At 47.1% G+C, this 24,734-nt stretch overlaps 1 protein-coding gene across 1 annotated transcript; it reads left to right on the forward strand.

The window, feature by feature from the left end:
- The first annotated feature begins 22,757 nt into the window (after positions 1 to 22,757).
- Positions 22,758 to 23,189, forward strand: LOC141161111 (histone H3). Its single transcript, XM_073645886.1, has one exon. The coding sequence runs from the start codon at positions 22,764 to 22,766 to the stop codon at positions 23,172 to 23,174; it is 411 nt and encodes a 136-aa protein (XP_073501987.1). The 5' UTR covers positions 22,758 to 22,763; the 3' UTR covers positions 23,175 to 23,189.
- The last annotated feature ends 1,545 nt before the right edge of the window (positions 23,190 to 24,734 follow it).

Here is a 24,734-nt window from a genome sequence, read left to right on the forward strand (position 1 = left end):
TTATCTGTCAGCACACCACCAGCAGCGCTGAACACACGTTCAGACAGAACGCTGGCTGCGGGGCATGACAAGATCTCCAAGGCGTAAGTGGCTAGCTCCGGCCATTTATCCAGATTGGAAGCCCAAAAAGAGCAAGGGTCCAGTGACACAGTCGTGGCTTCAATGTTTACTTGGAGATACTCCTGTACCATCGTCTCTAGGCGTTGACTATGTGTCAGACTTCTTGTCTCCTGTGGCCTTGCAAAGGATGGGCTAAAAAAGTGGTGAAATGATTCCGCAAAATTGATGTTACCAGCAGATACTGTGGTTCTGTTACGGTTTGAGTGCTGAACACTTGACGGTCCCACGGTTGGCAAGTTGGAACTGTGAGATTCACTACGTGCACCACTGGTATTTTGTGGAAAAGCACATATAAGATTCTGCAACAGTCTCTGCTGATACTCCTGCATGCGTGCATCCCTTTCTATGGCAGGAATAATTTCTGCAAATTTACTTTTGTACCGGGGATCTAACAGTGTGGCAACCCAGTAGTCAGGATTATTTCTAATTCTCACAATTCGAGGGTCATGTTGCAGGTAGTGCAGCAAGAAGGCACTCATGTGTGTTGCGCATCCAGGAGCACCAAGTCCCTGTTGTGTTGGTGGCGAGGTAGCAATCATGCTTCCTTCCTCTGTCCTCTCCCCCCAACCTCGCACAACAGAAATGTGATCAAGGTCTCCCTCATCTGATGAGTCTTCCATCAGTTCGTCCTCCACTTCTTCCTGGGCTCCTGCACCTTCCTCACTAGTTTGGCTGCTACCATGCGCCCTGGTAAAATCATCTCCCCCACCCTCACATGCCTGCCGCCTTGGTGCTGCCGACCGTCTGGACCTTGCAGATGTTAGCCCTTCCGCATACAACTCCTCCTCCTCTACTTCCTCCACCTCCTCTTGTGCCACCACCTGACTCCGAATTCTGTTTAACATGTGCTCCAGCATGTAAATCACCGGAATAGTCATGCTGATAATGGCATCGTCAGCACTAAACATCTTCGTCGCCATTTCAAAACTGTGCAGAAGGGTGCATAGGTCCCTGATCTGAGACCACTCCTCCAGCGTGATTTGCCCCACCTCTGAATCTCGTTGGCCCAGGCTATACGTCAGAACGTATTGCACCAGGGCTTGTCGGTGCTGCCACAGTCGCTGCAACATGTGCAGAGTTGAATTCCACCGGGTAGGCACATCGCATTTTAGCCGGTGAAGTGGCAGGCCCAACGACTTCTGTAGAGATGTAAGTCGCTGAGCTGCGGGATGCGAACGGCGGAAGGGAGCACACAGCGACCGTGCCCTCTGCAGAAGGCCATCTAGTCTGGGATAGTGGGCTAAAAATTGCTGGACAACCAGGTTCAACACGTGAGCCATACAAGGCACGTGTGTGACATTGCCCCGGCGAAGGGCCGCACCCAGGTTTGCAGCATTGTCGCACACGGCCTTCCCTGGTTTCAGGTCCAGTGGAGACAACCATTCATGAAATTGGTTCTCCAGAGCTGACCACAACTCCTCAGCTGTGTGACTCACATTTCCCAGACATTTCAATGTAAAAACCGCCTGATGACGTTGAGCCCTACTGCCAGCATAGTAAGGAGGTGTGCAGGATCCCTTCTGCGCAGTTAGAAAGCTTGTGGCATGACCAGACAGGCTTTGGGTGCAGGTGGAAGACCGAGAGGAGGTTGAGGAGGCAGAAGCAGTGGAGGAAAAATGACATAAAGAGGATTGACGCACAACTCGTGGGGACGGCAAGACTTGGACAGCAGCCCCTTGTCCTGCTGTCACCATAGTTACCCAGTGCCCAGTCAGCGACATGTAACGCCCCTGTCCATGCCTACTCGTCCAAGTGTCTGTGGTGAAATGCACCCTGTCACACACAGAGTTTCTCAAAGAAGCGGTGATGTTGTGTGCGACATGCTGGTGGAGCGCAGGCACACTTTCTTTGAGAAGTAGTGCCGACTGGGCATCTGGTACTGGGGCACTGCGACGGACATAAGGTCTCGAAAATCCTCTGTGTCCACCAGGCGGAAAGGCAGCATTTCTGTAGCCAAGAGCTTGCAGATGGTGAAATTCAACCTCTTAGCTTTCTCATGGCTAGGAGGAAATGGTCTTTTACTTGTCCACATCTGAGGGACCGAGGGCTGGCTATTGTGCTTAGATGGGGTTGATAAGGGTGTCCCCGGCAAACTGCCGGTCTGTGAGGAAGATGCAGGCGGACATGTTAGGTTGCCTTGATCCAAAGGTGGTGCTATCGATGTCGGACAGCGCTCAACACCAGCTGCTGTTACCACCTCCAAAGAAAATGATGACCTGCCAATCACGCTGGCTGTTGCGGGTAAAGAGGTGGCAGGTCTGCGCCCCAAAACAGGTGTGACTGCTGTCCCCCCAGTCACAGAGGATGAAGAGGCCGCGGATGCACAAGATATGGCAGATGGTGGTTGGCCCGGCCGGCTAGACCGCATTGTAGCACACTGAGCTTCCCACTGCAACTTATGCTTCATGTCCATGTGCCGGTTCATGCATAAAGTACTCAAACTATGTATTTTTTGGCCTCTACTTAGCTTTTGCTGACAAATGTTACAGATAACACGAGTTGGGTCATCTTTATCGATCTGAAAAAATGCCCAGGCTATGCAAGGCTTAGCACCCATGCGACCTGAAGAGCCACCACGACTTGTGGTGAGAGGCAGAGTTGTGTTTGAGGATGCAGTTGTTGACGTGCTTCCAGTACTACGTCTCTGTCCAGGAAGGCGCAACCTGACCTCGTCGTCACTAGCATCTTCCTCCACCTCCTCTGCTGACCTCATCTCTTGGCTGACTGTGGGTTGACAGTAAGTGGGATCTCCGACCTCATCATCATCACCCTGTGCGTTATCACACCAGTCGTCCTCAGAGCCAACCTGTTCCTGCCCTGACAAAAAACTAAAGTTGTCGCTCCAATCAGGTATTTGAGTCTTATCATCGTCTTCCTCATTGTCTCCACCAACAGGAGTTACAGTTTGGGAATGAGGGTCTACATTATGGTCAGAACCTTCTGCGTCTGGTCCTGGATCCGACTCATAAAGATTCTGGGCATCAGTGCAGATCATTTCCTCATCTGGATTCACAGAAGCGCTGGAGTCGACCTCTGATTCCCAGGCTATAGTATGAGTAAACAGCTCTGCAGACTCAACCATCTGTTCTACCTCATACTCAGACGGGCAGCTGGAGATTTGGGAGCTGTGAGGAAGCAAGTGCGATTTGGGTGACACCTTTGAGGACTGGAGTATTTGTGATGTTGAAGTTGATGTGGAGGAGAGCCCACTTAAAGGAGCACTTGATATCCGTTGAAGCACCTGCTGTTTTTGTGCCTCATCTGGAATTTGTAGCGATTGGCGTGGCCGTAAGAAAGGGATCTTATCACATTGTCCGCTAAAAGAAGTAGACATTTTAGTTTGGCTGGAAGATGGTCTTTCTTCTGCAGATGTTACTGTTGCTTTAACACCTACCCCACGGACACAACCTTTTTTCCCCTTCCCAACACGCCTATTCCCCTTTCCACCAGCAGCAGGCCTTTTTCCACTCATTTTGGTGGTTAACTAATTCACAACTCTGGAGTTGTTTGCACAAAAAAACAATGGATGGTAACCGAGCAGAGCTGAGTGGCCAAACTGTGGTATTAGGCCAAAACTATTGGCTGGGTTAGATGCAGAAAAAAATTATTTTGAATTTGCAACCTGATGGAGGTCAGTATAGATGGACTAATACAAATAGTCCCACACACAGCTAGAAGCCCAAATATTTTTTCAGAGGTACTATAGATGCAGATAAAAATTAGTTTTAATTTGCAACCTGATGGAGGTCAGTATAGATGGACTAATAGAGAAAGTCCGACACACTACTAGAAGGCCAAATATTTTTTCAGAGGTAGATGCAGAAAAAAATATATTCAGTTTGCAACCTGATGGAGGTCAGTATAGATGGACTAATACAAATAGTCCCACACACAGCTAGAAGCCCAAATATTTTTTCAGAGGTACTGTAGATGCAGATAAAAATTATTTTTAATTTGCAACCTGATGGAGGTCAGTATAGATGGACTAATAGACCAAGTCCCACACACTGCTAGAAGCCCAAATATTTTTTCAGAGCTAGATGCAGAAAAAAAATATTTTTAATTTGCAACCTGATGGAGGTCAGTATAGATGGACTAATAGACCAAGTCCCACACACTGCTAGAAGCCCAAATATTTTTTCAGAGCTAGATGCAGAAAAAAATTATTTTTAATTTGCAACCTGATGGAGGTCAGTATAGATGGACTAATAGACCAAGTCCCACACACTGCTAGAAGCCCAAATATTTTTTCAGAGCTAGATGCAGAAAAAAATTATTTTTAATTTGCAACCTGATGGAGGTCAGTATAGATGGACTAATAGACCAAGTCCCACACACTGCTAGAAGCCCAAATATTTTTTCAGAGCTAGATGCAGAAAAAAATTATTTTTAATTTGCAACCTGATGGAGGTCAGTATAGATGGACTAATAGACCAAGTCCCACACACCGCTAGAAGCCCAAATATTTTTTCAGAGCTAGATGCAGAAAAAAATTATTTTTAATTTGCAACCTGATGGAGGTCAGTATAGATGGACTAATAGACCAAGTCCCACACACTGCTAGAAGCACAAATATTTTTTCAGAGCTAGATGCAGAAAAAAATTATTTTTAATTTGCAACCTGATGGAGGTCAGTATAGATGGACTAATAGACCAAGTCCCACACACTGCTAGAAGCCCAAATATTTTTTCAGAGCTAGATGCAGAAAAAAATTATTTTTAATTTGCAACCTGATGGAGGTCAGTATAGATGGACTAATAGACCAAGTCCCACACACTGCTAGAAGCCCAAATATTTTTTCAGAGCTAGATGCAGAAAAAAATTATTTTTAATTTGCAACCTGATGGAGGTCAGTATAGATGGACTAATAGACCAAGTCCCACACACTGCTAGAAGCCCAAATATTTTTTCAGAGCTAGATGCAGAAAAAAATTATTTTTAATTTGCAACCTGATGGAGGTCAGTATAGATGGACTAATAGACCAAGTCCCACACACCGCTAGAAGCCCAAATATTTTTTCAGAGCTAGATGCAGAAAAAAATTATTTTTAATTTGCAACCTGATGGAGGTCAGTATAGATGGACTAATAGACCAAGTCCCACACACTGCTAGAAGCCCAAATATTTTTTCAGAGCTAGATGCAGAAAAAAATTATTTTTAATTTGCAACCTGATGGAGGTCAGTATAGATGGACTAATAGACCAAGTCCCACACACCGCTAGAAGCCCAACTATTTTTTCAGAGCTAGATGCAGAAAAAAATTATATTCAATTTGCAACCTGCTGGAGGTCAGTATAGAAGGACTAATAGAACAAGTCCTACACACTGCTAGAAGCCCAAATATTTTTTCAGAGCTAAATGAAGAAAAAAATTATTTTTAATTTGCAACCTGATGGAGGTCAGTATAGATGGACTAATAGACCAAGTCCCACACACTGCTAGAAGCCCAAATATTTTTTCAGAGCTAGATGCAGAAAAAAATTATATTCAGTTTGCAACCTGATGGAGGTCAGTATAGATGGACTAATAGAATGATGCTATGCCCAAAAGATTTTACTTCACTAGGTGCAGTAAAAAAATTGGTATTCTATACACAGGTGTTATATCTTGCAACACAGATAGGCTACTCCACTGACTAACACACTCTGCAATAGGCCAAAAAGGATTAGCTTTGCTAGATTCAGCCAAATGCTGTGAAAAAAACTTGCACAGCACTGGCACAGACCTGCCTGGCAAAAACTGATAGGAACTCATGTAACCTAGTCCTGAAAAGGACTCCAATTACAATTAGTCTTTACTCCCACAACCTATCTATTTAAGAGCACAGACCTCCCTGATAAAAGTCGTAGGAAATGCTGTAACCTAGTCCTTAAAAGGACTGCAATCACAACTATTCCCTACTCCCAAGCTATCTGTATATTTGTGCGAAAATTGGCTTGAAATTAACAAGGTATAGTGCACACAGCAACAGCGGTGCCGTCTAACACGCAGCTGCAGCAGTGAGAAAATGGTGGCGACGGGGAAAATGGCTTGGTCTTATAGGGCAAGGACATGTGACATACACTGCCAATGACACATGCCCTTGCTTGTGTGAAAAAAAGCACTTCGCTCCGTGTGTGCGCTGCTGATAGGCTGACAAATTGCACCTCCCCACTGCAAATGCGGGAAAGAGAAAAAAAAATGGAGATCTTCATTGTTCCTGCAGAGATCCATCCCCTGCCCCTCCCCCCACCCCGCTGTACACTCAAACTGCGTATTAACATTAATTTTCATCATTACTGAGAAAAAATCCAGTTATGATTTTGGTGCACGAACAGTTATCGAACATAACCTCGAACAGCCGAATTTTTCTCAAATTGTTCGTGTTCGCCGTCCGGCTCGAACACCGCCCAAAACAGCTCGAATTTGAGATTGGCGAACAGTTCGAGTAGAACAACGCTCATCTCTACTCTTAACAACCATACATCCTCTTCTGCTGGGTGTTCGCCTTTTTTTTTGTTGTTCTAGGAGACATCCGTCTTTTGGGTCATTCTCCAAATTGGTTTCCGCTGTGCCTGAGGAGGAGAGTTTTTCCGGTGATTTGGAGAGAGTTTGGACGGATGTGCGTGGTTATATTCAGGAGGCTAACAAAAAATCTAAGAGGTACTTTGATAGGAAACGGCAAGAGGTTTTGTTTGCTGTTGGTGACCTGGTTTGGTTGTCCTCTAAGAATCTGCGATTGAGGATTCCTTCTAAAAAATTGGGTCCCAAGTTCGTAGGGCCCTTTAAGGTGCTTCAGATAGTTAACCAATCTGCTGTTAGGTTGGAGGTTCCTACGTCCTGGAAGATTAACCCGGTGTTTCATGTTTCTCTGTTGAAAAAAGCTGATGTGTCGGATGGTGACGCCTCTGCCACTGTTCCTCCGGTGGTGGAGGACGGGAAATATGAAATTTCCCGCATCCTAAATTCTAGACGGTATAGAGGGAGTTTGCAGTATCTCGTCGCTTGGAAGGGTTTCGGACCTGAGGATAACTCATGGGTGAGGGCGGATGATGTTTCTGCTTCCAGACTGGTCAGAGCGTTTCACAGGAGGTTTCATGGTAAGCCTGGGCCTAGGGGATCCGGAGGATCCTCTTAGAAGAGGGGGTACTGTTAGAACTCTCCTGTTAGTTTTTTTTTAGTTTGCTGGTCACATGGCCATTTTTACCTGTTTGGTCCGGCTCCGCCCTCCTGGTCTTGCTGGACTTCATTGTATTTACTACTCTTGAGCTAGCTTGGTGCTCTGTTGCCGTTCTCTGTTAGTTTTGCTAGGTCTTCTGACCTCTATGCTTTTTGTTGTGTGCTTGTCTTTGACTGCTACTATTTCTGCTAGGAGGTGTCCAACTTATCCCAGTCCCTAGTTCTTGTTGGGATCCCTCCCTCACATCTATAGGTCTTCGTACAGACTAGCCGAGGACTTTAGCGGGTCTGATCGCAGGATCAGGTTCCCCGTTACATCATAGGGATCTAGTTTAGTTCTATTGTAGGGACAGTTCTCCTGTCTTTCCTTAGTCCCTGTAGCAGATCATAACAGCTACAAGCTGAAATATTTTTTCAGAGCTAGAAGCAGAAAAATATTATATTGAATTTGCAACCTGATGGAGGTCAGTATAGATGGACTAATAGAACAAGTCCTACACACTGCTAGAAGCTGAAATATTTTTTCAGAGCTAGAAGCAGAAAAAAATTATATTGAATTTGCAACCTGATGGAGGTCAGTATAGATGGACTAATAGAACAAGTCCCACACACTGCTACAAGCTGAAATATTTTTTCAGAGCTAGATGCAGAAAAAAATTATATTGAATTTGCAACCTGATGGAGGTCAGTATAGATGGACTAATAGAACAAGTCCCACACACTGCTAGAAGCCTAAATATTTTTTCAGAGCTAGATGCAGATAAAAATTATTTTTAATTTGCAACCTGGTGCAGGTTAGTATAGATGTACTAATAGACCAAGTGCCACACACTGCTAGAAGCCTAAATATTTTTTCAGAGCTAGATGCAGAAAAAAATATATTGAATTTGCAACCTGATGGAGGTTAGTATAGATGGACTATTAGAACAAGTCCCACACACTGCTAGAATCTGAAATATTTTTTCAGAACTAGATGCAGATAAAAAATATTTTTAATTTGCAACCTGGTGGAGGTTAGTATAGATGGACTAATAGAACAAGTCCCACACACTGCTAGAAGCCTAAATATTTTTTCAGAGCTAGATGCAGATAAAAATTATTTTTAATTTGCAACCTGGTGGAGGTTAGTATAGATGTACTAATAGACCAAGTCCCAAACACTGCTAGAAGCCTAAATATTTTTTCAGAGCTAGATGCAGAAAAAAATTAGATTGAATTTGCAATCTGATGGAGGTTAGTATAGATGGACTAAGAGACCAAGTCCCACACACTGCTAGAAGCCTAAATATTTTTTCAGAGCTAGATGCAGATAAAAATTATATTGAATTTGCAACCTGATGGAGGTCAGTATAGATGGACTAATAGAACAACTCCCACACACTGCTAGAAGCCTAAATATTTTTTCAGAGCTAGATGCAGATAAAAACTATTTTTAATTTGCAACCTGGTGGAGGTTAGTATAGATGTACTAAAAGACCCAGTCCCAAACACTGCAAGAAGCCTAAATATTTTTTCAGAGCTAGATGCAGAAAAAAATTAGATTGAATTTGCAATCTGATGGAGGTTAGTATAGATGGACTAATAGACCAAGTCCCACACACTGCTAGAAGCCTAAATATTTTTTCAGAGCTAGATGCAGATAAAAATGATATTGAATTTGCAACCTAATGGAGGTCAGTATAGATGGACTAATAGAACAACTCCCACACACTGCTAGAAGCTGAAATATTTTTCAGTGCTAGATGCAGAAAAAAATTATATTGAATTTGCAACCTGATGGAGGTCAGTATAGATGGACTAATAGAACAAGTCCCACACACTGCTACAAGCTGAAATATTTTTTCAGAGCTAGTTGCAGAAAAATATTATATTGAATTTGCAACCTGATGGAGGTCAGTATAGATGGACTAATAGAACAAGTCCCACACACTGCTAGAAGCTGAAATTATTTTTCAGAGCTAGATGCAGAAAAAAAAAATATTGAATTTGCAACCTGATTGAGGTTAGTATAGATGGACTAATAGACCAAGTCCCACACACTGCTAGAAGCCTAAATATTTTTCAGAGCTAGATGCAGATAAAAATTATTTTTAATTTGTAACCTGGTGGAGGTTAGTATAGATGGACTAATAGAACAAGACCACACACTGCTACAAGCTGAAATATTTTTTCAGATCTAGATGCAGAAAAATAATATATTGAATTTGCAACGTGATGGAGGTCAGTATAGATGGACTAATAGAACAAGTCCCACACACTGCTAGAAGCTGAAACATTTTTTCAGAGCTAGATGCAGAAAAAAATTATTTTGAAATTGCAACCTGATGGAGGTCAGTATAGATGGACTAATAGAACAAGTCCCACACACTGCTAGAAGCCTAAATATTTTTTCAGAGCTCGATGCAGAAAAATATTATATTGAATTTGCAACCTGATTGAGGTTAGTATAGATGGACTAATAGACCAAGTCCCACACACTGCTAGAAGCCTAAATATTTTTTCAGAGCTAGATGCAGATAAAAAATTATTTTGAATTTGCAACCTGGTGGAGGTTAGTATAGATGGACTAATAGAATGATGCTATGCCGAAAAGATTTTACTTCACAAGGTGCAGTAAAAAAATTTGTTTTCTATACACAGTTGGTGTAGCTTGCAACACAGATAGGCTACTCCACTGACTAACACACTCTGCAATAGGCCAAAAAGGATTTGTTTTGATATATTTAGCCAAATGCTGTGAAAAAACTTGCACAGCACTGGAACAGACCTGCCTGGCAAAAAGTGATAGGAACTGATGTAACCTAGCCCTGAAAAGGATTGCAATTACAATTAGTCTTTACTCCCAACCTATCTATTTAAGAGCACAGACCTGCCAGATAAAAGTGATAGGAACTGATGAAACCTAGCCCTGAAAAGGACTGCAATGACAATTAGTCTTTACTCCCACAACCTATCTATTTAAGAGCACAGACCTGCCTGATAAAAGTCGTAGGAAATGATGTAACCTAGTTCTTAAAAGGACTGCAATCACAACTCTTCCATACTCCCAAGCTATCTGTAGATTTGTGCGAAAATTGGCTTGAAATTAACAAAGTATAGCGCACACAGCAACAGCGGTGCCATCTAACACGCAGCTGCAGCAGTGAGAAAATGGTGGCGACGGGGAAAATGGCTGGGTCTTATAGGGCAAGGACATGTGACATACACTGCCAATGACACATGCCCTTGCTTGTGTGAAAAAAAAGCAGTTCGCTCCGTGTGTGCGCTGCTGATAGGCTGACAGACTGCACCTCCCCACTGTAAATGCGGGAAAGAGAAAAAAAAATGGAGATCTTCATTATTCCTGCAGAGATCCATCCCCTGCCCCTCCCCCCGCCCCGCTGTACACTCAAACTGTGCATTAACATTAATTTTCAGCATTACTGAGAAAAAATCCAGTTATGATTTTGGTGCACGAACAGTTATCGAACATAACCTCGAACAGCCAAATTTTTTTCTAATCGTTCGTGTTCGCCGAACGGCTCGAACACTGCCCAAAACAGCTTGAATTTGAGATTGGCGAACAGTTCGAGTCGAACACCGCTCATCTCTAGTTGACACTACCCGGAAACAGATGGTGTGCTGGAACCAGGCTGGGCAGGAGGGAGTACCCGTGCAAAAGATACTGCTGGGAACCAGCTGGCAGTGCTGGAACCCAGGGTAAATACTAAAAACAGAGTGGAGCCAGAGGCCTAATACGAGCAAGTTTAAAATCAGTAGTAGTGTGAATGTGGATATAGCAGGAGAAATTGAAGGACAAACAGCAGGGGATCAACTGACGTTACTGAACCCCAATAACACTGGAGCAAGAGTTGACTGTGCAGACGGCACTTCTGAGCAGCAACTGGCGGTGTTGGAGCCCAGGGTAAATACTAAAAACAGAGTGGAGCCAGAGGCCTAATTGGAGCAAGTTTAAATCAGTAGTAGTGTGAATGTGGACAGAGCAGGAAAAATTGCCGGACACACAGCAGGGGAACAGCTGACGTTACTGAACCCCATTAACCCTGGAGAAAGTGTTGACTGTGCAGACGGCACTTCTGAGCAGCAACTGGCGGTGTTGGAGCCCAGGGTAAAAAGTGAAAACAGAGAGGAGCCAGAGGCCTAATTGGAGCAAGTTTAAAATCATTAGTAGTGTGAGTTTGTACAGAGCAGGAGAAATTGCCGGACACACAGCAGGGGATCTGCTGACGTTACTGAAACCCAATAACACTGGAGCAAGTGTTGACTGTGCAGGCGGCACTTCTGAGCAGCAACTGGCGGTGTTGGAGCCCAGGGTAAATAGTGAAAACAGAGAGGAGCCAGAGGCCTAATTGGAGCAAGTTTAAAATCAGTAGTAGTGTGAATTTGGACAGAGCAGGAGAAATTGCCGGACACAAAGCAGGGGATAAGTTGACGTTACTGAACCCCAACAACACTGGGGCAAGTGTTGACTGTGCAGACGGCACTTCTGAGCAGCAACTGGCGGTGTGGGAGCCCAGGGTAAATACTAAAGACAGAGAGGTGCCAGAGGCCTAATTGAAGCGAGTTTAACATCAGTAGTAGTGTGAATTTGGACAGAGCAGGAGAAATTGCCGGACACACAGCAGGGGAACAGCTGACGTTACTGAACCCCAATAACACTGGAGCAAGTGTTGACTGTGCAGACGGCACTTCTGAGCAGCAACTGGTGGTGTTGTAGCCCAGGGTAAATACTGAAAACAAAGAGGAGCCAGAGGCCTAATTGGAGCAAGTTTAAAATCATTAGTAGTGTGAATGTTAACAGAGCAGGAGAAATTGCCGGACACACAGCAGGGGAACAGCTGACGGTACTGAACCCCAATAACCCCGGAGCAAGTTTTGACTGTGCAGACGGCACTTCTGAGCAGCAACTGGCGGTGTTGGATCCCAGGGTAAATACTGAAAACAGAGAGGAGCCAGAGGTCTATTTGGAGCAAGTTTAAAATCAGTAGTAGTGTGAATTTGGACAGAGCAGGAGAAATTGCCGGACACACAGCAGGGGATAAGTTGACGTTACTGAACCCCAATAACACTGGAGCAAGTGTTGAATGTGCAGACGGCACTTCTGAGCAGCAACTGGTGGTGTTGGAGCCCAGGGTAAATACTGAAGACAGAAAGGAGCCAGAGGCCTAATTGGAGTGAGTTTAAAATCAGTAGTAGTGTGAATTTGGACAGAGAAGGAGAAATTGCCGGACACACAGCAGGGGAACAGCTGACGTTACTGTACCCCAATAACACAGGTGCAAGTGTTGACTGTGCAGACGGCCCTTCTGAGCATCAACTTGTGGTGTTGTAGCCCAGGGTAAATGCTAAAAACAGATTGGAGCCAGAGGCCTAATAAGAGCAAGTTTAAAATCAGTAGTAGTGTGAGTTTGGACAGAGCAGGAGAAATTGCCGGACACACAGCAGGGGATCAGCTGACGTTACTGAACCCCAATAACACTGGAGCAAGTGTTGACTGTGCAGACGGCACTTCTGAGCAGCAACTGTCGGTGTTGGAGCCCAGGGTAAATACTGAAAACAGAGAGGAGCCAGTGGCCTAATTTCAGCAAGTTTAAAATCAGTAGTAGTGTGAATTTGGACAGAGCGGGAGAAATTGCCGGACACACAGCAGGGGATCAGCTGACGTTACTGAACCCCAAAAACCCTGGAGCAAGTGTTGACTGTGCAGACGGCACTTCTGAGCAGCTACTGGCGGTGTTGGAGCCCAGGGTCAATACTGAAAACAGAGAGGAGCCAGAGACCTTATAGGAGCAAGTTTAAAATCAGTAGTAGTGTGAATTTGGACAGAGCGGGAGAAATTGCCAGACACACAGCAGGGGATCAGCTGACGTTACTGAACCCCAATAACACTGGAGCAAGTGTTGACTGTGCAGACGGCACTTCTGAGCAGCAACTGGCGGTGTTGGAGCCCAGGGATTACAGATCAGGTGGTAGAAACATGAACACAACAGGAGACCTGGATACTGTTGCCAACCAATTATTTAATCTGGAAGAGGACTGGCAAATTCATGCGAGATCCATTCCTTGTTCATTTTCCGAAAAGTAAGCCGGTCAACGTTATCGGAGGATAGTCGGATGCGACGGTCTGTTAGTACACCACCTGCGGCAGTAAAGACGCGTTCCGATAATACACTAGCAGCAGGGCATGCCAGCACCTCCAATGCATACTGGCTAAGCTCTGGCCATGTATCCAGCTTAGAGACCCAAAACTTGAAGGGGGAAGAGCCGTCTGGGAGTACACTGACAGGGCAAGACATGTAGTCTGTCACCATCTGACGGAAACGTTGCCTCCTGCTGACTGGAGCCGTCTGTGATGGTGTAGACATTTGTGGCGGGGACACAAAACTTTGCCACATTTGGGCCATACTGGTCTTGCCTTGTGCTGAGGCGCTGCTTCTGCTCCCTTTTTGTGCAGAGTTTCCTCCACTGCCTCGACGCACTGAGCTGCTTTGTAACGCACTAGCAGCACTGCTCTCGGGTGGAATGGAGAACATGGTGGAATGCATCAGTGTGTCTTGGTACTCCAGCATTTTACGCTCCCGGTTCAATGGTGTTATGAGGCTTTGTAAGTTGTCCCCGTAGTGAGGATCTAGGAGGGTGGACACCCAATAATCAGCCGTGTTGAGAATATGGGCGATGCGGCGGTCATTTCTCAGGCACTGCAGCATGAAATCAACCATGTGCTCCAGACTGCCAATGGGCCAAGAAACGCTGTCCCCTGCTTGAGGCGTGATCTCTGCCTGCTCTGCATCACCCCACCCTCACTTTAGATACTGACTACTAGAGCAATGTGTACCTCCCTGCTCTGGACAGATGTCTTCCTTCTCCATTGACTCCTCCTCATCCTCCTCACAAAGTGTCCCCTGCCTAGGCCATTGTGAGGAACCACGTAGCGCAGACTGTACAGAAGCAGATGGCATTTGTGACTCCTCATCCTACACCTCTTCCAAAACCTCCTCCCTTAGTGCTTGCAATGTTTTTTCAAGCAGGCATATAAGGGGGATAGTCATGCTGACTAGTGCATCATCTGCACTCGTCATCCGCGTGGAATAATCGAAGGCACGCAAAACGTGGCAGATGTCCTTCATAGAGGCCCACTCAGTGGTGGTGAAGGGTGCCTGCTGCAGCTGGTACTCCATTACTGCTGCCTGCTGCTCACACAACCTCTCCAACATATGTAACGGTGAATTCCACCTGGTGGGTAGGTCACATATGATGCAATGTTCCAGAAGGCGTAATCGGCGCTGCAGAGCTGAAATGCGCGATCTTGCGATGCTAGAATGCCGCAAGTGAGCGCACTCTATGCAGACCTTGTGCAGCAGTGCATCAAGATCCGGATAGTCCCTCAAAAAACTCTGCACGACCAAGTTGAGCACATGTGCCAGACATGGGATGTGAGTAAGGTTGCCTAGGCCCAGAGCTGCCACCAGATTTAGGCCATTGTCACACATTACCATGCCTGGCTGGAGATTCGCTGGCACAAACCACACGTCGCTCTGCTGCTTGATGGCATTCCAGAGCTCCTGCGCTGTGTGGCTTTGATTCCCCAAATAAATTAATTTCAATACGGCCTGTTGACGTTTGGCCACGGCTGTGCTCATATCGGTCGTAACAGGTAACCGTTCACGTGTCGATGTGGAGGTAGACCGTGACGGCTCCTGCAGCGCTGATTCAGAGGAACTGGAGTATGAATAGGAGTCAATGTGTACAGACTGGATTCCTGCAATCTTTGGAGTTGGCAGAACACGTACAGCGCCACTCTCAAGATCTGTACCCGGCTTCACAACATTTACCCAATGGGCAGTGAGGGAAAGGTATCGTCCCTGTCCATGCTTACTGGTCCACGCATCGGTGGTCAGGTGGACCTTGCTACTGACGGCGTTTTGTAGCACATGTTTAATTTTTCCCTCCCCATGCTGTTGCAGGGCAGGAACAGCTTGCCTGCTGAAATAAAAGCGGCTGGGCACGTTGTATTGTGGGACTGCCAATGCCATCAAGTTACGGAAGGTGTTAGTCTCCACCAGCCTGAATGATAGCATTTCAAGGGCAAGTAGTTTTGCAATGCCAGCATTCAGAGCCTGTGCTCGGGGGTGGTTTGCCGAATATGGGCGCCTTTTCTCCCATGCCTGTGCTAACGATGGCTGTAGACTGGCCTGAGAGTGTGAGGATGACAGGGAACGTGGTGCTGTGAGTGGAATGACACTGTGTCTCTGTACAACAGTGTCAGAGGTTCTTCCATGGCGATCCTGTGAGGAAGTCGAACCAACTGTGTGTGAGCTGGAGGAAGAGGCTACAACACGAGCTGAAGTGGTGGAAGGTGGCGCTGTAGGTTGGCCTAGGTCTTCAGTGTGTCTTTGTAACTCCACCACGTGCTTTGTCCGCACATGTTTCCACATATTTGTAGTATTGAGGTTGCTGACACTTTTCCCTCTATTCACTTTCTGATTACACAGCTTGCATTTGACAAAGCAAATGTCATCTGCAACTGTGTCAAAAAAGGACCAGGCACTGCAAGTCTTGGGAACGCCCGTTTTGGGTTTTGGAAGAGGCATGCTCCTAATGGGTGCCAAAGTGGAGGCTACAGGCAACCAAGTCTGCCCCCTCCCTCTCCCTCCATTTTGGGCCGTTCGGGGAATCTCTTCCTCAGAGCTGCTCCCACCACCTTCCTGTACCTCACCCCATGAGGGGTCAATGATCTCATCATCTACACCACCCTCTTCAAACAACTGCTTCTCCTGGGTAGTCTCGAGAGCACAGTACGCAGCAGAAAGTGGCACCTGAGTCTCATTATCAGATGCGTACTGAGGTGTGCTGACCATAGGCACTAGCCCACCCGCCTCTTCAGATTCAGAGAGACAAAGCAGTTGCGCATCACTGCATACTACCACTTCTTCAAATTCTAGAATTCTGCTTGGCTGGCCCCCTCTTTCCAAGCCAAGAGATTCAGAGAACAGAAGTAGAGATGGCTCCTGTCCAGGGCTCTCTAACTGCCTGGGCAATTTGGCAGGTGGTGAAGAGACAGATGGGTGCTCTTCAGTGCTCAGGACCTGAGAGGATCTGGAACTAATTGAAGTCGATGCGTTAGCTGTCATCCTCCCGCAACAGTTGGGTATGGCGAGCTCCTACAAAGCTGCGCATAAAGGACTGTTCCCTGGTAAAACTGGGGGATGCTGAGTCACTGGTGCCCGCAGCAGGCACACAATCCCCACGTCCTCTCCCTGCAGGCACAGAATCCCCACGCCCTCTCCCTGCAGAAACTCCACGCCCACATGCCTTACTCCCTGCCTTCTTCATCTTGGTAGACTGATAAATATAGGCAGAAAAGTACTAAGGCCTTAGTGTGCTTATTCCTGAACAGCTGCTAACAGGTATAAGAAACACTAATTTTATAAAGTGTGGACTAGACTTTAATATGAGCTGATGTGGCCAACACAACTGTAAAGTGGAGTGTTTGGTGAACTTTATTTACGTTTCTTTTTTCACAAAAAGACACTGGATGTGCCCAAAGATGTAAAACCGATACTATCACAAACTTTTTGTAGCTATTACAATGCAGCAAGGTAACCTACAATGCAATAGACGAGGCTACAGAAAATAGGCTAATACTAATCTGGCTGGGGCTACAGGGCACAAGGCTGCAGAAAGGCTCCTCCTCTGTACTCCTATATAGTGTGCTGGGAAGCAATCTAGCTGGATACGGATGGAACAACATTAATAGGAGAAATCAGGAAAAATGAGCAGCACTAATGCAAAAAAGCACAATTTATGAGTTAGTGACGCACGCTGAGCGGACTACAACCGGACGTGGCTGCAGCACACACTACAGCATGAGCTGCACTCACACACAGAGACTTCGAAGACAGCCATGAACAGTGCAGAGAACTGTGCACCAGCGCTGCAAGGCAAAAGAAAGCTTTATAAAGTAGCTTGTCCCTAACTGAATTCACAGCAGAGTGAACCCAAAATGGTGGCGGCTTTTATACTGCATCATGACATCTTTCAGCAGCCAATCACAGCCATGCCATTAGTTAACATGCCTAACAGGATGTGCCCACACTTCTTAGGATCCTAATTGGATGAATAAAATCAAACTGGATCATTGCATAATGGGATCTTCCGATTCCGGTATCCGATATTCTAAAAGTATCGGAACTCAGTATCGGAAATCCGATACCGCGAATATCGGTCGATATCCGATATTTCAGTATCGGAATGCTCAACACTAGTCTCTCGGTTTCTCTAATAAGCAGTATCCGCTATCTGCACTAGAAGCCCCGGGGTTTCCTGGTTCTGTGGTCTCCGGTAAATTGAAATAAGGTCTCAGGAGTGTGAATCCGATGCATCCATACAGTGAGATGTGCACCATGTGTCTAACATAGGGACGATTACATAACTGATTTAGTCACAATCCATATTGTGGGCGATATAGTGGCAGCAGGGTCGGACCTACCGCCCGTTCAGCCGGTTCATTGAACGGGGGCCCCCGAGGGAGAGGGGGCCCCTCCAGCCTCCAGCAGGGCAGCAATCAGGGCATGACTGGCCTGACTCCAGCATGGGGCACGGGCTGTCGAGGCCCCCTCGGAGCCCCGTTGGGGCCCCCTCTTGTGCGTCTCCTCATTGGGCCCCCCCGCAGGACCCCCCACCGTCACATGACCGGAGATGTCCCTGTGCTCAGCATGGGCCCCCGGCCCCATGCTGAGCGCAGGGACATCTCCGGTCATGTGATGGCGCCGACACAATACTTACCCCTCCCCGTGCCTCTGCAGCGTCTTCCGCGTCCTCTGACTGTGACGTCTCAGGTCAGAGGGCGCGGTGATATGTTTACACCGTGCGCGCTCTCTCCTGAGTTGTCACAGCGGGAGGACGCGGGCAATGCTGTGGAGTCAGCATCAGGTGAGAAGTGAGGTGAGTATTTGATTTTTTTTTTTTATGTATTGGGGAATGGGGCATTATATGCTGGGGGGAGAGTGGGCGTGAAATCCTGCATGGGGCTTATATGGGGGTGGTGACATACCGCATGGGGCATTATATGGGGGGGGTGACATACTGCATGGGGCATTATAAGAGTGTAAGGGGGGAAAGTGACTTCCTGCATGGGGCATTATAAGGGAGGGGGTGTGACATCCTGCATGGGGCATTATAAGAGGGGGAGGGGGGAATTGACATCCTGCATGGGGCTTTATAAGGGGGAGGGGGGAATTGACATCCTGCATGGGGCATTATTTGGGGGTGGGGGGGTGACATCCTGCATGGGGCTTTATATGGGGGAGGGGGGGGAATTGACATCCTGCATGGGGCATTATTTGGGGGTGGGGGTATGTGACATCCTGCATGGGGCATTATAAGAGGGGAAGTGGGGAAGTGACATCCTGCATGGGGCATTATAAGGGAGGGGGGTGTGACATTCTGCATGGGGCATTATAAGAGGGGGAGGGGGGAATTGACATCCTGCATGGGGCATTATATGGGGGTGGGGGGAGTGTGACATCCTGCATGGGGCATTATAAGAGGGGGAGGGGGGAATTGACATCCTGCATGGGGCATTATATGGGGATGGGGGGGGAGTGTGACATCCTGCATGGGGCATTATAAGAGGGGAAGGGGGGATGTGACATCCTGCATGGGGCATTATAAGAGGGGGAGGGGGGAATTGACATCCTGCATTGGGCATTATAAGGAGGGTGGGTGTGTGACATACTGCATGGGGCATTATAAGGAGGGGGGGTGTGACCTCCTGCATGGGGCATTATAAGGGAGGTGGTGGTCTGACATACTGCATGGGGCATTGAATAGGAGGGAAGTGACATCCTGCAAGGGGCATTATATGGGGGGGGAGAGGTGACATCCTGCATGGGGCATTTTATGGGGGGTAGAGGTGACATCCTGCATAGGGCATTAAAAGGGTCGTGTCATCCTGCATGGGGTATTATAAGGGGGGAACAGCCTGCATGGAGCGTTACATGGGGGCCAATATTCTGTATGGAGTCTTATATGGGGGACAGTATCCTGTATGGAGCGTTATATGGGGACCAGTATCCTGTATGGAGCATTATATGGGCACCAATATCCTGCATGGAGCATTATAAGGGGGTCAGTGTCCTGTATGGAGCATTATATGGTGCCCATAATACTGTATGGAGGACTATACTGTCCGGTCTGCACTGTGCGCTGTGAGGATTCGCTGGTTTCTGAGCTATTGTAGAATTTACAATAGATATCGCTCGTGTAATGGGGCATTATAAGGGGGGGAACAGCCTGCATGGAGCGTTATATGGGGGCCAATATTCTGTATGGAGCGTTATATGGGGGTCAGTATTCTGTATGGAGCGTTATATGGGGGACAGTATTCTGTATGGAGCGTTATATGGGGGCCAGTATTCTGCATGCAGTGTTATATGGGGACCAGTATCCTGTACTAAATGGTGGCCCGATTCTAACGCATCGGGTATTCTAGAATAGGTATTCGGCCGACCGGGCGCAAGCAGCAGAGCGGTGTTTACATTTGGCGTCAAAATCGCTGATTGGTCGAGGCCGGCAACCGCGACCAATCAGCAAAGCGGTGTTAAAATTTGGCGCCTATATCACAGATTGGTCACGGCCGGCGGTCGCGACTAATCAGCAGAGCGGGGTTTAAATTTGGCGCCAATAATGCGGATTGGTCGCGGCCAGCGAACGAGACCCATCAGCAGAGCGGGGTTTAAATTTGGCGGCAATAATGCTGATTGTTTGCGGCCGGCGGTCGCGACCAATCAGCAGAGCGGTATTTAAATTTGGCGCCAATAATGGTGATTGGTCACGGCCGCGACCAATCAGCAGAGCGGTGTTTAAATTTGTCGCCAATAATGCTGCTTATTCGTGACCGGTAACCGCGACCAATGAGAAGAACAGTGTTTAAATATGGCACCAATATTTAAATTTGGCGCCAATATCGCTGATTGGTCACAGTCGGTGGTTGCGACTAATCAGCAGAGCGAGGTTTAAATTTGGCGCCAATACTGCTAATTGGTCGAGGTCTCCGACCGCGACCAATCAGCAGAGCGTTGTTTAAATTTGGCACCAAAATTGCTGATTGGTCGCGGACGGTCATCGCGACCAATCAGCAGAGCGGGGTTTACATTTGGCGCCAAAATCGCTGATTGGTCACGCCCGGCGGTCGCGACCAATCAGCAAAGCAGGGTTTAAATTTTGCGCCAATACTGCTGATTGTTCGCGGCCGGCGACCGCGACCAATTAGCAGAGCATTGTTTAAATTTGGCGCCAATCTCGCTGATTGGTCGCGTCTGCCGTCCGAGACCAATCAGCAGAGCGTTGTTTAAATTTGGCGCCAATCTCGCTGAATGGTCGCGGCTGGCGTCCGCGACTAATCAGCAGAGCATTGTTTAAATTTTGCGCCAAAATCGCTGATTGGTCGCGGCTGGCGGTAGCGACCAATCAGCAGAGCGGTGTTTCAATTTGCCACCAAAATCGCTGATTGGTCGGGGCCGGCGGCCGCAACCAATCAGCGTCGTATTAGTGAGGACTGGGGAGCGGCGCTGCCTGGCGCTGCCTTAATACAATTAATTAACTAGGAGTGGGGGGAATCAGAGATGCCCGGGGGTTAGGGGTGGAGGGAGTCTGTTGGGGGCCTTCATGCTCCCTATGAAGGGCAGTGGGGAGGCAAAAAAATTTTTGCACAGGGGCCCACTACAGTCTGTGTCTGCCCCTGAGTGGCAGGGAAAAAACCGATAAGCGACACTTCATAGCAGATCCCTCCATGTCTCCCTTATCTTCTCAGTAATTTATTCCCGCAATCTACATAGAGAACATTTCCACAGCTCCAGGCAGGAGATTTGTGATGGAACATGATGCTACATTTCCTAAGAAAAATCCGGGCCACAAAGAAGCGGCCTCCTCCTGAGGAGCTAATGTCCGGCTGTGTGCAGTAGTACCGCCGAGCCGGGATGATGAGGGTAGTAGTAAGGAAACCACCCTGGACATTAGTGAATATACTACTACCAATATTGGGGTGGGGGAGGGGAGACGTAAAAGAATCCGACGTCCGTCTGAGAGGGACATTCAAAACAACTAACACATCTGTGATCAATCAATGACCGAGAAACATCGGTCTAAAGTGTCAACCAGTACCCGATAAAAACAATTCCTCCTCTGTTTAACTCATTAGTGTTTGTGCAGATCCCGGCTCCACATCTATACGCGTTCCCCAGCGCTGCACGGAAGAGGCGACTTCCCCCATCCCAGACCCCGAGCGATCACATCAGGCTCCTGGTGGAACATATGAAGCTGGCTTTAGTCTGTGGTAGGATGGGCGCGGACACCACAGGGAATATATCTAGAATATTACGTGGGTGAATGCAGAGCCTCCTGGATGATCAGAGCCGCCACCTTGCCCCCGGCAGAGCTGTATGATCAGAGTCCGTATATTTCCTGACGCTTCTAGATCATAGTGTGTACAGGGAGCAGCAGAGTACAGATGAATCGGGACTTTACTACACGTGAGAGCTGCGCTGTGTCCTGAGCACACCAGTCCTATGAACGCGGCCAGATCCGGGCAGATCTCTTGCAATTGACAGTACAGTGTCGTGTTTGGAGGGAAGGAGCCTATGTCCTAGGGGAATCATGTCACTGGTTCCATCATCCTAATCCATCATCCCTGTCACCTGCATCTGGATTAGTGAAGGAGGATGTGGGGGTGTAGTTCTCTGATGTGGGAACTAGAAAACCATTGCGCTGCGGAATGTCACTGATGATGGATGAGCCGCTGTACAGCTCACTGTACTGGGTGTATAGAAATATAGACACTGGCTGCTGCTGTAGAAGACGCATGTAGACATAATGTGACCCTGCGTCTATTAGTAACAGATAACAAGTGTCTGAACAAGAAAAAAAAGGTGTGTTCCAGCTCCTGCATAAAACAAAAATCACTTTAATGTAATATTTTACAACTAATTGCAAAAGCAACATGGTAGAAAGGAACAAATAAGCTATTGTGTTTTGAACGGTATCCGAGAATGTCTAAGGGCAGAGACACACTGTCGTATGACTTCTAAAATGATCGCATTGCACTGAATGGACGGGCCCGAATCCTCTCCTGACCTGAGCATGACAGCATGATAGATTTCTATGCAGCTATCAAGTTCAGGTCAGGAGAGGGGCCGGCCAGTACGTGTTTTATGATGCGTCCTCGCAAGAGAAATACGGCAGTGTGTCTCTGCTCTAAACCGAAGAGCTCTTTTTTCTTTTTTGCATTGGAAAAATATGTGAACAACCGAGAACGATGATTGGCCGCAGACATCACACGTTTTTGGCGGGCTCATGTTATTTTATGAACTAGCCAATAGAGTTGTAGGGGGCGTGTTCACATGACGCGGTAACAGGAGCAGAGGAGTATAAATATCCCGCTCTCTCCGCTCTTCTCATCACTTCTGTTCTTCTCTATACAGAGCTATGGCCAGAACTAAGCAGACCGCTCGTAAATCCACCGGAGGGAAAGCTCCCCGCAAGCAGCTGGCCACTAAGGCCGCCAGGAAAAGCGCTCCCGCCACTGGCGGAGTGAAGAAGCCTCACCGCTACCGGCCAGGGACAGTCGCTCTCCGTGAGATCCGCCGTTACCAGAAGTCCACCGAGCTGCTGATCCGTAAGCTTCCCTTCCAGCGCCTGGTGAGAGAGATCGCCCAGGACTTCAAGACCGATCTCCGCTTCCAGAGCTCGGCCGTCATGGCGCTGCAGGAGGCCAGCGAGGCTTATCTGGTGGGGCTGTTTGAGGACACAAATCTGTGCGCGATCCACGCTAAGAGGGTCACCATCATGCCCAAAGACATCCAGCTGGCCCGCCGGATCCGTGGGGAGAGAGCTTAGATCCGTCCTACACGTCTGACTATAACAAAGGCTCTTTTCAGAGCCACCAAATCCTCCATAATAACGAGCTAATCCCTCACATCTGCTTCATATTCTGCTGAGTGTTCACTTGTGCTCAGTAACATCAGGGGCGCTCAGTTCTCTTCTCAGTCTGCAGTTGGTATCTGGGGGGATTATTCCCTCCAATGCAGTTATAAGGGTGTGTAGAAATGATCTGATAACTACACGAAGTACATTCTACTCATTCAACCACTTAATATTCGTATCCCCACTAGTTTTCGCACCGATCCTGCCGCACATCCAATAATATCAGCTTTATATAATGTATTAGGAGTCTGGACTGTGTTTTGAAGGAATAAATGCGCAGATTTCTTGGTGTATATGATGCGATCATTATAGGACGTCCATTATCCAGCGCTATCTCCTGTGAACACTCGCTGACTCCTATCAGCCGCACGGGTCTGATCCTGAAAACGCATCAGGATTAAGAGACTAATATCCTCTGCAGCTCTGTAGTAGGTTTATCTAGATAATATTAACCTACATTTTATAAAATCCCCACCTCCTTTCAAAGTTCTCTGTAAACTGCAGTATCTCGTTTCTTTATATTCCCGGCACTCGGAATATTGCTGGTGTGATGGAGTCACCATTGTTAGAATCAGTTCCGCAGTTTGTGTTATAGAAAGCGGATACTGTTCCCTCGATCCTGGAAATGATAGAAATTCCTGTATGGAACCAAGAGACCATTGATCGCTCAACACAAGCAAATTTCCTGATATCCGACCGTCCTGAAACCACGTGATCCAGAAGGACAAAGAACAGAAAAAGCCATCAGCCCCTGAGCGGCAACTTCCTATTCGGTAACTATTAACATTAGCTCCTCCCCTTCCTCTGCTGATTGGCTGAACACAGGACATTAGGGAGTTTGAATTTCCCGTTCCTTGTAGTTTCCGCAGCTTCTACATGTAATTGTGTTACTACTAGTGTTGGGAATTCCGATACTTAATTCCGATACTTTTGCAATATCGTATACCGGAATCGGAAGTTCCCATAATGCAATGAGCCAGTTTCATGCCGCCGCCATTTTGAGCTCAGTCTGCTGTGAATTCAGTTGGGGATAGGATGCTGCTGTTCTGAGGGACAGTTTTAGCTACCTATTTGCTCTATTCTGCTTTACCCAAGCTACTTTATAAATCGCTGTGCCTTGCAGTGCTAGTGCACAGTTCTCTGTGCTGTTCACCGCTTTCTGCAAGGTCTGTGTGTGTCAGTGCAGCTCACCCTGTAGTGTGTGCTTCTGCCACGTCTGGTTGTAGTGCACTCAGTGTGTGTCACTGCCTCATACATTGTCCTTTTTTGCTAATTGATAATTTTTCCTGATTTCTCCTATTAGTGTGGTGGTTCCATCCTTATTCAGCTACATTGGTTCCAAACACACTATATAGGAGTAGATAGAGGAGCCTTTCTGCAGCATTGGGCCCTGCAGCCCCAGCTAGATTATTAGCCTATTTTTTGTAGCCTCATCTATTGCATTGTAGGTTACCTTCCTGCATTGAAATAGCT

The sequence above is a fragment of the Phyllobates terribilis genome, unplaced genomic scaffold (assembly GCF_046119375.1).
Source record: "Phyllobates terribilis strain yellow unplaced genomic scaffold, ASM4611937v1 Scaffold_9__5_contigs__length_417890890, whole genome shotgun sequence".
In the NCBI taxonomy this organism is placed as follows: domain Eukaryota; kingdom Metazoa; phylum Chordata; class Amphibia; order Anura; family Dendrobatidae; genus Phyllobates; species Phyllobates terribilis.